The sequence below is a fragment of the Scardinius erythrophthalmus genome (genome assembly GCF_964197995.2).
Source record: "Scardinius erythrophthalmus genome assembly, chromosome: 3".
Taxonomy (NCBI): Eukaryota; Metazoa; Chordata; class Actinopteri; order Cypriniformes; family Leuciscidae; genus Scardinius; species Scardinius erythrophthalmus.
Window position 1 is genome coordinate 41,338,693 of NC_138223.1, and position 12,291 is coordinate 41,350,983.

The 12,291-nt window shown below is 37.6% G+C and overlaps 1 protein-coding gene across 24 annotated transcripts in view; it reads left to right on the forward strand.

Moving 5' to 3' along the window:
- nfixa (nuclear factor I/Xa) overlaps nucleotides 1-8,221 on the forward strand; it is a 94,432-nt gene extending 86,211 nt beyond the window's left edge. For 9 of the 24 annotated variants that reach the window (XM_081361957.1, XM_081361968.1, XM_081361960.1 and 6 more), the window contains 2 exons: nucleotides 3,921-4,012; nucleotides 7,085-8,221. In XM_081361957.1, the coding sequence (XP_081218083.1) occupies nucleotides 3,921-3,992 (72 nt within the window). In that variant the 3' untranslated portion in view covers nucleotides 3,993-4,012; nucleotides 7,085-8,221. Of the gene's footprint in view, nucleotides 1-862; nucleotides 1,020-3,917; nucleotides 4,013-7,084 lie in introns of all 24 variants that reach the window. The other 15 variants (XM_081361955.1, XM_081361978.1, XM_081361972.1 and 12 more) reach the window with 3 other exon arrangements.
- Nucleotides 8,222-12,291: the final 4,070 nt, after the last annotated feature.

Consider the following 12,291-nt stretch of genomic DNA (forward strand, 5'->3'; position numbering starts at 1 on the left):
GCTTAAAAAAAAGTTATATTTCTCTAAAATAAGGGGAAAATTAATTTAAAATAAATGTATAAATAAATGTAGTCCATTTAACTTGTGCATTGTATCTCAAATCATAACATAGTTTGTGTTAGGAAAAGACTGAAATTGAAGTTATTATGTTTTGATTAAACGCAGGTACACATGAGATTTGAGGGATGTTTTTCTTTGAGGAAACACTGAAATTTCAATCTGTTCCTCACACAAAACGAAATATAGTCAAATGAATGTCAAATGAACTACTGTTATGATGCTTTTATGTCCTTTTTCGGAGCTCCATTCACTTTTATTGTATGAACTATAGAAAATAAATGTTTAATTTATAATAATTAAATGATTATATAATAATAATTACATTAAAATAATTATTATAAAAATAATAATAAAAAAATTATTAATAAATAAATAAATAAAAGTAAATTAAATAAACATTTAATATTAGTCTTTTGTTGGTTGGAGAGAATTGCAATAGTTTTATAAATAAAATGCTGTAACATGATTCAAAATTGTGAGATGGCAAATCATAATTTTAAAGGTGGATTTTAGCTAAAAGTCAGTTTGTGAAATAGATGTAGCTGGACTGCTTTACCCTTAAGTTTTTGCCTCTTTCAAAACTGATCCGAACCAAAATTTTATGACGACACTTTAATAACTCAGTGGATGTGTGTATGTTTATTAAGTTTTCAATGTCTCTGTACGTTTGTAACATTCCAATCTCACCTTTTGTGATTGCACGCCTCCACATTTCTGTATCTGTCTGTATGTGTGTGTGTGTGTGTGTGTGTGCCTCTTTCACCCCCTCATCATCTGTATGTGTGTGTGTGTGTATCTGCAGCATAACGGGAGCGGTCAGAACAAACTGCCCGGCTCCTTCTTACTGCCACCTCCTCCTCCTCCGGTAGCGCGACCGGTGCCGATGCCCCTCCCCCTGCCCGAGCACAAATCCAGCCACACACACCCCGAGAGCGGAGTCGGCTCCCCGGCCTCGCCCTGTAAGTGTCCGCTCAAGCACCAGACCCACCAGAGCCCTTGAAATCGCCCCATTACCGCTGCGCTAAAACAACTCATCAACTCTTTGAGTGATAGGGCCACGATTTTTGACTATTAGGCCCGAAAAATACCTTACGCAAGTACACCAACACAGACAGTTGGAGCTACGCAAGTTTAATTTCACCTGTCGCTGCGTTTTCAAAAAATGTTCAGAGCGCATAGTGCGCATTTGCTTAAAATATCGTCTGCTATGGTCCGTTTTCTCTAAAAGCTAGTTAAACAGTTTACATTTATATCTAGCTATCTGGATAATAAAATAACAGGTTTAGTGGTACAGATATTTTAAGGAAACTCTAGCGCCTCCTTGAGTACTGAAATGTTTTACGAAACAATAACACACACTAATATGTATTTGAATTGAATTGAATACGTTTATTGTCTCATTGGAAAAGTGCACACACACCCATTCCACAAGTATAAATATAAACTAATGTAAACAACTGGTACAGAATGTAAATGTAAACAGTGCAAAATTATAATAAAAAATATTAATAATAATAAATATGTACAATAGAAAAAAAGAAAAAAAAGAAAAGAAAAAAAAAACAGTACCAGACTAAGCATTCCTGTCTGTATTTGCATACTTGCGTAAAGTATATTTCTGGCTTTAGATGCCCTGCTCTTCTCCATCTGACTTTTTTCTTTGATCATTTTCCTCGTTCAATTCCCTTTTCATCCTGCTTTTTCCATTTATTTATCCAATTGCAATCAGTCACGGACTTTTGCAATTGAATGGGGATGGAGACACTTTGCTGCCTCTCTCATTGGCTGAAAAAAAGCACAAAAAAAACAGCCAATCATTCTCATAGATCAGCCTCCCTCCTCATCGCTCTCACTTTTCATTTTTCTTTCTTTCTTTTCTTCCTTCAATAGATCAAATTCAGGGCAGCTGGCATGGACTCCAAACAAACAAACAAAAAAATGACGCCCCACATTAAGCGCCTTTCCATTGACACATCAAGCTAAATACAAAAAGGAAATGTGTGTAGACGTGCAGGTGAAGGGATTTGTGATGTGTCTGGCAGTGTGTGAGAGCGGGCGGCACTGGGTTGTGGGTCTTTGCTTGGGATGTGTGTGTGTCGCGTGCTGTCAGCAGGGCGGGTGGGCAACAGGAGGAGCCTGGTCGAGCAAACCTTTCAGAAGACCATCCCTTCTTTCTTTTTTTCTTCTCACACATCAATGTTCTTTTTCTTACTGTGTTTTCTCATTCGTTCATTTCATATTTATGGAATGGTGTATCGGTCTCAACCTGTCGTATCCCTCCATTTTTATTTTTTTTACCTTCCATCTTTCGGTGCTTTTACACACAACAGCCTTTTTCAGTCATGTTTTAGACTCCAAAAATCACTCACACACACACATACACAAATTCACATACTTGCAAACACGCTCAGTCTCATGAACACCTCCTATTTCATGGAGTCCACTCCGCACAACTGCCCTGAATTTGAAATTTGAATTTGAAAGTGAATTTTTTTCCAAAATCTTTTCAATTTTGCTGTTTGCTGTTTTTCCTCCCATTCCCTTCCCATTTTACACAACAGCCCTGAATTTGAATTTGGAAGTGAATTTTAGAATGTTTGAATTTGAAATTTAAACTGAAAGTTTATATTTTTCTCCATTTTAAATCCTTCCTCCTACTTCACACGCCTGCCGTGAATTTGAATTTGAAAGTGAATTTTAGAATGTTTGAATTTGAAAGTGAATTTTAGAATGTTTGAATTTGAATTTTAAACTGAAAGTTTATATTTTTCTCCATTTAAATCCTCCCTCCTACTTCACACGCCTGCCGTGAATTTGAAATTTGAATTTGAAAGCCTAATGAATTTTTGAATTTTAAATTTGGGTGTTTTTCAACAGAAATATTTTTAAAGTAGTGTAGCACTTATTACTGTTAAAAATGAGATTTCTGCACAACCAGCAGCAAAAAAAAAAAACGGAATATTTCAAGCACTCACCCTGTCTGCCATTGGTCCAAGGACTATAATACCTAGAGAAATCTATCCATTAGCATTCCCATTCATCTCAGTGGCAGTTTTTTGGCTGGTGTGCTTGCTTATGTTTGATTATGGGTTCTCAGAGCCAAGCCCTTCAGTATTGACTATCCTGAGCTGTGTCATTAAAGGCAGCAGAAGGCAAACTGGCGGTGGTAACCAGCAAAACCTTGACTCCTTGAAACCAGTGGGACCGCATTTCTAGGACCTTTTTTTCCCCCTTCTTTTATATGTATTAGCAGTTTATACTATTTTAGAGCACTTACTATTCAGTTCTGTACTTGTATTATTCATTTTCAGGAAGGAGTTGTTTAATTATTCAAATTTATACTGATATATTGTCTTAACCAACCCTAAACACAACCGTTGGTAACCCTCCTGAAATATTTAACCTAACTTGTTTCAATATACAAGGCCCTATATTCAGGTTTTAAATTCAGTTTTGATGGATAAGTTATTTTTCAACACAGAAGCAAGATATTTTCTTTGTATGTATACGACACAAGACCACAGCTCGGCGTGGAGCTTCTCATCTGGTGTGTGACCGACTTAAAGTGCAGTAAGTGGTAAAACTGTTTGGCTACAAACTAGTGCGTTTATTAGTGCAAACTAGGGTCCTAGAACTGCGGTCCTGAAACTGTAGCCTCCGGTATTGCAGGAATATAGTATTGCTTGGTTCACTCAAACAAACAGATTGCAGTTCCATATAGTGCCAACAGTGCACACTTCAAGCCACATGTTGATTTAGCATTTTAGTGCCAGTAATTAAAAAGTGAGCTTGAATTTTTTACAATAAAAGCACGTAAATCACAGCTGTGAATGCTGACAGACGTGTGTGTGTCCCAGCAGCATACCCAGCGCCAGGCTCCACAGCTTCCAACAGGTTTGTCGGCATCGGATCACGGGACAACAACTTTCTGAACATCCCACAGCAGACTCAGGTACATGCACACACGCAGACTTAGGGACATGTGTGTAATGCTGTTGCTTAGCCTACCACAGACAGTGTGTGTATAAACAAACAGGAAACATGTTTACAGTAAATACACTTTCAATTTAGGCTTACCAGGCAAGCGGAGAGCATTTTGTCCATTTTGATTTCACTCGAACACACATACGAGTTTTAACCCTCAGGCCTGCATGTCTGGGCTTCTAATGAAAGTGTATTTACTGTAAACGCATGTCCTGTTTGTTTATACATACTGAGGGATGAGTCTGTGGTAATCAGAATCATGTTAAACAATGCGGTGCATAGGCATTGGGTTGAAAATAGCCCAGAGTATGCCTTTAAATTGAAAATAGCACGCTCTTCAGTCCACCCATCCATCAATCATGTGTTTTTGATCAGCGAGTCTGAGCGCTGTTAAGTGCGTGTGGTAGCAGTCAGCGACTCTCTGGGGGTTTGCTGAGGGACACGCTGCTCATGTCAAATGGATTTTGTGGCCGTGTTCCCACTCGCACCAGCTACAGAAACCACAAGCACTACCAATAAGACCAAACACATGGAAACAATCGTTTCCTCCTCCTACTCCTCACTGACTCCAAAACCAAATGTCTTATGATTCATCAGATTTATTATGTAAGTAAGTATGACGTTATATTGTCATCATCTTTGTATTGTAAAGCCTGCATACACATTTCCACAGTTGCAGGGTCCAAAACATACTTTTTACTTCATCTGTTGATGGTGGGTGAATTGAGAACATTTACCAGCAGTGACAGTCTATTTTGCAATACTTTTAGTACGATTTTAAACACAGTACCGTTCAAAACTTTGGTGTTTTAATGTTTTTTTTTTTTTTCTGCTCACCAAGACTGCATTTATGTAATCAAACAGTAATATTGTGAAATATTATTACTATTTAAAATAACTTAAAAATATATTTTGAATGTATTTTAAAATGTAATTTATTCCTGTGATCAGAGCTGCATCATCAAAGAATCCAGAATTTTTCTTTGATGATAATAATGAATGTTTTTTGAGCATGAAATCACAATATTATAATGATTTCTGAAGGATCATGTGACACTGAAGACTGGAGTAATGATGCTGAAAATTCAGCTTTGCATCACACAAATAAATTACATTTCAAAATATATTCAAATACAAAACAGTTATTTTAAATTGTCATAATATTTAACAATAATACTTTTTTTTTTTTTTTTTTGCATTTCTAAGAAAAGAAATGCAGCCTTGGTGAGCATAAGAGACTTCTTTTAAAAACATTAAATATATACATAAGGACAGTATACATAGATATATACAGTATTGTCCTTATAGCTTTGGTATTATGTAATGACAGCAGAAATTAATGTGCAGCTCTATTATTTATGAGATTAGTCAGTCTCCATCTTTTGGTTAAACGCCACCTGTCACAAAAATGTGAAGGCGGCCCATTGCGATTTTCTTCCTGTTCTTGTTCTGGTCGCTCATTGCAAAGAATATTCCACATATGTGCCGCCACATGGAGTTCTGCTGGGAAAAAAGTCCTTGATGAATCCTAGTAAACTTCTGGTTATAACATTTCAACTGAGAGAAAAAAAAAAGTTTAGCTCAAATTTAGCTCACAGTGTGGGCCGTACTGTCGTTCTTACTAACTTTTGTCATTTTTAACTTACTGACTGGCGAGTAATACAGTTTTTACCTATTGCAGATGGATGTGCTTTGACGGACTGACAGTGATCTAGTTCACATGTGTTCAAAGTGCTTTTAACTTGCAGATCTATGCAAGAGAGAAAGTCTGACTTACTGAAGAGAGAGAGAGAGAGAGAGAGAGAGAGAGAGAGAGAGAAAAAGTGTCACGTCCCGACTGTCTGGTTGCCCTCAGCAACCAGACATGATGTCATAGGTAGTTGAACATGAACTTCAACAGGAGGGAACTTAAGAAAAAGGATGGACACTACTGGCGAGGAGTACAGCGAGAGAGAAACAAAAAGATAATATGGGTCCCACAGGGGTCATTAGATTGTAGAAGTTAAACTTCTAGTAATTTAAAACATCAATAAAACATCTTGTTTTTCTCTTCATATAGCATCTTTGTTTAACCATTAGTTTTGCCATGGGAAGCAGTGACATTGATCTCTCTGAGCTGGTCTGTAGTGGTGTGTGTGTTCAGCAGTGTGTCCACTGTACTCTAGTGGTTATTCTGAGAACTGTTCCTCTCAAGTGTGTGGTGGACGCTGATCGAAACCTCAAACTTTAAAGAAATGGTTCTCTTAACAGTGCAAATGATGTACTTGCCTTCATGTCTTTCCAAACCACATGACTTTCTGCCTGAAACCTGGAAAAAATTGTGAATTCCAAGACTGGAAAAGTGTTTTTTTATACACACTACCTTTCAAATGTTTGGGGTTGGCAAGGTTATTGAATGTTTTCTGAAAGATCTCTCACCAAAGCTAGTAATATTGTGATATATTATTACATTTTAAAACAACTGTTATATTTTAAAGTGTAATTTATTCCTGTTGATCAAAGCTGAATTTTCACAAGGACAATAATGTCACTAGGAATCTGCAAATATCAAAATGCATTTTAACTTTGGCTACAACTATTTATGATGCATACATTATGAATACCATAATGCATTGTTGTACATAAAGGCTTGAAGTGTTACCGAAATCTTTTATAACATCATAAATGAGAAAAAAAAAAAAAAAACACTTTTTAAAAAACCCAAACCTTTGAATGTAAGTGGTGTGATTACATTTAAGTCATCATTTGCTGATAACGGTCTGCTGAAAATCCTCCACTGTGTCTGTTTTCCAAACAAATATATGCTAAATTTTACCTTTACGTTCCACGGAAGCGAGAAAGTCCTGGGTTTTGAGAATGACATGAGTGTGAGTAAAATTGACATCATTTTCATTTTTGAGTGAACTATTCTTTTCAAGATGAATTGGTTAGAAATCTCAGATATTAGGCAGGAATGTGAGACTAATGTTACCTAGTTTGTTTCTGTTCAACATAGTGTTGTACTTTTATGATGACTCACCTTCATTTCCTTTTCTTACAGTCATGGTTCCTTTGACAAGACTTTTCATGAACACAGACAAAAATCCGCAATGAAAACTGGAAATGGAGTCACGAAGCTAAGTATGGAACTTTCCCACGTGCCCCTCTGTAAAGTCTCACTCACACACAAACACACACACACATACACAAATACACACACAATTCCCAAAACACTGGCAAATCTGGAAAACTTCAGCATTACCCTGCCAGTCTGGAGAGCTCAGAGAACCATCCGAACCATCCAAAGGAATGACGCAACAGCTCAACGTCTTTGTCGTGTTCCTGAGGCATCCAGCACATAGACCAATCCTTTTTTTAATTTGTTCATTCATCCACCAGTCATACGCCATGGTGAGGAAAATCCATCTCTTCACAGTCAGAACTCTATTCGGAAGTTGAACTCATCGAAAAGGGACATTTGAAATGGAACCTGGATGATGTCAATCACGGACGCGTGTGATTGGATGGAGAGACTCGGCGGGAGCCTTCTGATTGGCTCTGGATTTGCTGATCTTGGTGACGCCCTCCAGCGCAGTGTGAACTCGACATCCTCTCGCTGTTTACACGTTGACAAGCAATAGACTGTGAGCGAAACAACAGATAACACTAACCGTGTGCAATTCACCTAAACATATGCACTATATGATTAATGATAAGGGATGACAGATGCTTTGGCCTTAGATTTGCGATGTGGAGTCAGGCTACATGTGTCTAAGGTAATACACACACACACACACACACAGCACAGCAATAGAACACACAAACACACACATCACAGCATCACATAGACCGCTGATGACAGGAATGGGAAGGGTCAAGCACGAGTGACCTTAATGTCAAGCTTCTGACTCAAAGATAATTTTTCATTTTGTAGTGTTTATGAATTAAAAGGCCAGTGATTTGAGTCATAAAATCGATCGATTGGAATGAACCAGAGGGTTTTGGTGCATCCATCGCTGACCTCTTCACCAGCATTGATCAATCTGAGTGCTTGTGCATCAATATCCTACAGTCAGCCCTGAACACGAGGGCTTCTTCTGCTTTACTTTGCGTTTGGTTTTGCAGTACATTTTTGGGTGGATGTCATAAAACCTTTCCAGGTCATATTTGCCCCCAAAACCAAAAAAAAAAAAAGAAATACGATGATTTCATTTAATTGTGAAATAATTTTCATAATAATTAAGCCCTTTTCCCCAAAATAATTCTCATCACCATAATGCAACAATCATTAGCGTATTGTAATGCAAAACATTTTCTTACAATTTGATTACCTATGGCAGAAAATGTGCTTAATTGTTGTCACAGTGCAAAAAAATCTCAAAGACCCCTAAATAGGCTTAATTTTCTTCATCAATTTTTTTTTTTACATTTCTTTTGATTTAGTGGTGAAATGTGACTTGGACATGTTTTTGTGACATTCGCTCTTTCACTTGTGTTTGTTTTCTGGTTTTGCGCGATTTTAGTTTGCATAGCGTAGCCGCTCCTGCTCCGGCAGATCGGACTGCATGTTGAATTGTGCTTTCCAAAGTGTTTTTTGTTTTAGTTTTAGAATAACAGTTTAAGAACAAACGGACAATCTCTAGTTTCCATTAACCAGTTGTTTGGGGTCGCTATGATTTCGACAGTGCTCTGCCCTTCCTACCAATCACATTCTCCATCACTCTACAGTTCGTTCACAACTCAACTTTTTTTGTTTCAGTTCACCGGTTCAGCCTGACTCACAAGACAATCTACGTATGGCTGCCATTTCATTTAGCCTATCAGCTCAGTGGTACATACACGCACACGTACGCAAACATTGCACTATGACACATACCCACGTCATTAAAGGACAAAGGGAAACCTTTAAACTCAGACCCCTCGATCAAACATGATTTAACAGTATGCAAATGTACTTCATATTTAGATTTTAGATGAAAATGTCATTTTCAAAACAAACGCTCGAAAGCACTGACCTCACTAAATAACTGGACTGCCTGGCTGTCAATCACATGTCAGGGACTCTGATTGGCTGAGAGCTGACGATTTCATCATCCACTTGAAACACATCAAAGTGCCTCGGTGTCCCCTTTACATGCAATTCAGGGTCTTCACTTTCTTGTATAAGCAACAGAAAATATGTACAATATGTATCATGGGCTTAGCAAACAACATATGAGCAACCGCAAACATCATATTTATAGATATATGTTATCCAGAACATATCATACTGTGTGTGTATATATATAAATATATATATATGGACATATGTATAGTTCTTCCGCTGTGAAATTAGCTCTACGGCAGTCTAGTTATTTTCTGATCTTTAACCCGAGTCAGTGAGGTTATCGTTAAAATGTCCAAACATACTAAAACCCACAAACATCAGATCATCTCTTCAGAAGCGCAGGTGTCGAATCAGGCAAAAAAAACACAAAAAAAAACCACACACACAAACACACCTTCAGAACAGAAACAAATTTGTCAATTTTCTGTTGAAAAGTGTTATTATTGAGAGAAAAAAAAGTTATATGTGGACTGAGCCGTGTGCAATGTGTTGGGTAGATATCTGTGTTTGTCTTCAGATTTTTAAGAAAGCGAAGCAAGTGAAAAAAGACAAAAAAAAAAAAAAAGTTGAAGTCTGCAAGCTCCTGGACTCTAAACACGAGGGCCACAAAAAGAATCCCAGTCTTTGTAAGCGTTGGGGAATTCAATTTTTACTTTTCATTTACCTTTTTTTAATGTTTTATTTGTAAGCTTTTGTTTTTAAACTATTTCAGGGGTGGGGCTGAAGGAACGATTTTACAAAAGCAAATGTATTACAGCAAACAAAAAGAAAAGAAAATACTGGTGCTTCTGTTACTCATGAGTGATTAATACCACACCAGAACGACTGTTTCTGATGAGACGAGTTTTACGAACCTCTGTTTCTCTCTTCTTCTCTTTTGTATTCACTAAGGGGGGGGTTCAGATTATTTTATATATATATATATATATATATATATATATATATATATATATATATATATATATATATATATATATATATATATATATTATCTCGGTTCTGACAAAAGGCATTTTACTACAACCTTTAAGAAAGCAGCGCCCCTTCTTACTCCTTCAAATGTCCAGATATATGGTGCGTTCAAGTCGTGTCGGAAAGATCGTATTTATGAGGCACAAAGAAATGGAGCAAACTATCGATGCAGTGTCTGTATTTGGCTGTAAATTTGTTGCTTTTATTTTCATTTGCAAAAAAAGATAGCCAAGTTGCATATACAAAACATGATAGTAGACTATTGCACAATTACAAAATAATAGTAGCCCACTGATTCAGTTCACAGCAGCTTCATAAACTGAATAAAAGCAAAAACACCTTCTTTATTCATCATTTTGTAGAAATAGTTAAAGGCCCAATGAAGCGCCCGTTGTATGATGCGTTGATGTAATTTCCACTGAAACAGGAAGCTACGGCGGGGCAGATTGAATGGCTCCTCCCGTTTATAGCATAGGGGGCGGGACGCTTTAGATTCTAGAGAGCATTTGATTGGACAGAATATGTGATGAGAAGCTGAAGTCCAAGGTGATGTCATAAAAATCCATGATCCATGTTAGCGGAAGTGAGAGACTAAGTTTTGAATGCTTAATCTCCTAAATGCGAATCTTGTCATTGTATTGGAACACACCAGCGTATTCCTAACCTTAAGGCTAACATATTCATACTAAAAACTAAAAATTAACTTAATTTTCAGGAGGCCTTTAATGTTGCCTTCACATGCTATTGAAATCAATTTAGTCTTTTCTTTAAAGTAGTTAATATTTACATATATGCTATGTATAACTATTTTAAGCATATTGTATGTTTTATACACAGCCTGTCAAAAATAGCCTGTATTTGACCGAAATATGCGTTATTGAAAATTAAATATCTTTCAATACATTTTGGCTTTGATAAGATTTCCCCAAGAATATACCTGGCTGGTGTCCTCCATGATTCATATTCTTTCTGACAACAAAGCACTTGAACGCCACAAGTTTGTAATCACGACTTCAGAAGTGGGAAGTAGGAAATTTCCAATATCATGTGAGGGCACTAAGTATTAACACAACCTTGCTGTACATTTTTGTGAAGAAGAAGAAGGTACAGACGCCATCATGCTCCGATCAAACTGACTTGAAAGCACCCGACGTCATCATTACGGCTTCGCGACTTGTAAAAACGAACTTCCCAGGAGGACTTGAACGCACCAAAATACCAGATGAATATGCAGAAATTAGAGCATGTTTTGTTTAGAGGAACGGCCATTATTGAGTGTCAAGATTCAGAATACACTAGAGGGTTGGTTACAATCAGTTCACATTCGCTCCAAATCTAGGTGAGATCGTGTCGATGTAAACGTGAGTAGGGTTTTGTTAGTCATAGTTTAGCGCACACGTGGTTCAAGACGAGAGGCAGTAACGCGTCGGGGGGGAAATCAGTGCCGCGTATCGTCCTGGAAACACTTCCTGTATGTAAATGAGCTCCCATAGTGTTCGTGCTGTAGTGTATAGGTGAGCATTTAAAGGTTGTCCCATTCAAAGTGCCTTTTGTTCACAGACACCATCTTGTAAATGATGAACGCCCGTCTTTCCTTCTTCTGAGCTTTCTCAAGCCGTATACACAGTATATAGTACTACACGAAAATGGATGTGATTTCGTTCTTTTTATTGTACAATGATGGAAAAAAAAAAAGTTAAAAAGGCAAAAAAAAATTATAATTCGGGTCCCTTTCTCTCTGTACCTCTGTCTTTATCGGTCTCTCGCTCTTGGCACTGTTAGTAGATGTCTATCCTTACCTTTCCTCCCTCTCCCTTCTTTGATGAAAAATGTTGAACCTCTTTTTCTCTTGAGCAAGATGTTGTAAACTCTGTTATATCCCTGTCTGTGTGCTTCACATGTTTATATCATACACATCTCTCCCTTCTTCGGTCAAACGCAGTAGAAACTGACCTGGGACCGTCCCGCTGACCCTTCCTACATCTGAGACCGGCAGTGACGGCGTGTCCTGGGAAGCGGTGCGGTCCCGGTCTGTTTTGGCTGTAGGTGGAGAGCACTGGACCAGGAGAGGCACAACAGCTCTGTCATGCTTCTTCGTCTTGTATTTATTTCAGTTTTATTCATAAAGTTGCATTCGTATAATTAAAGCACCAGGAGACTAGCTGCTTAAAGAACTTGACTGATGATTT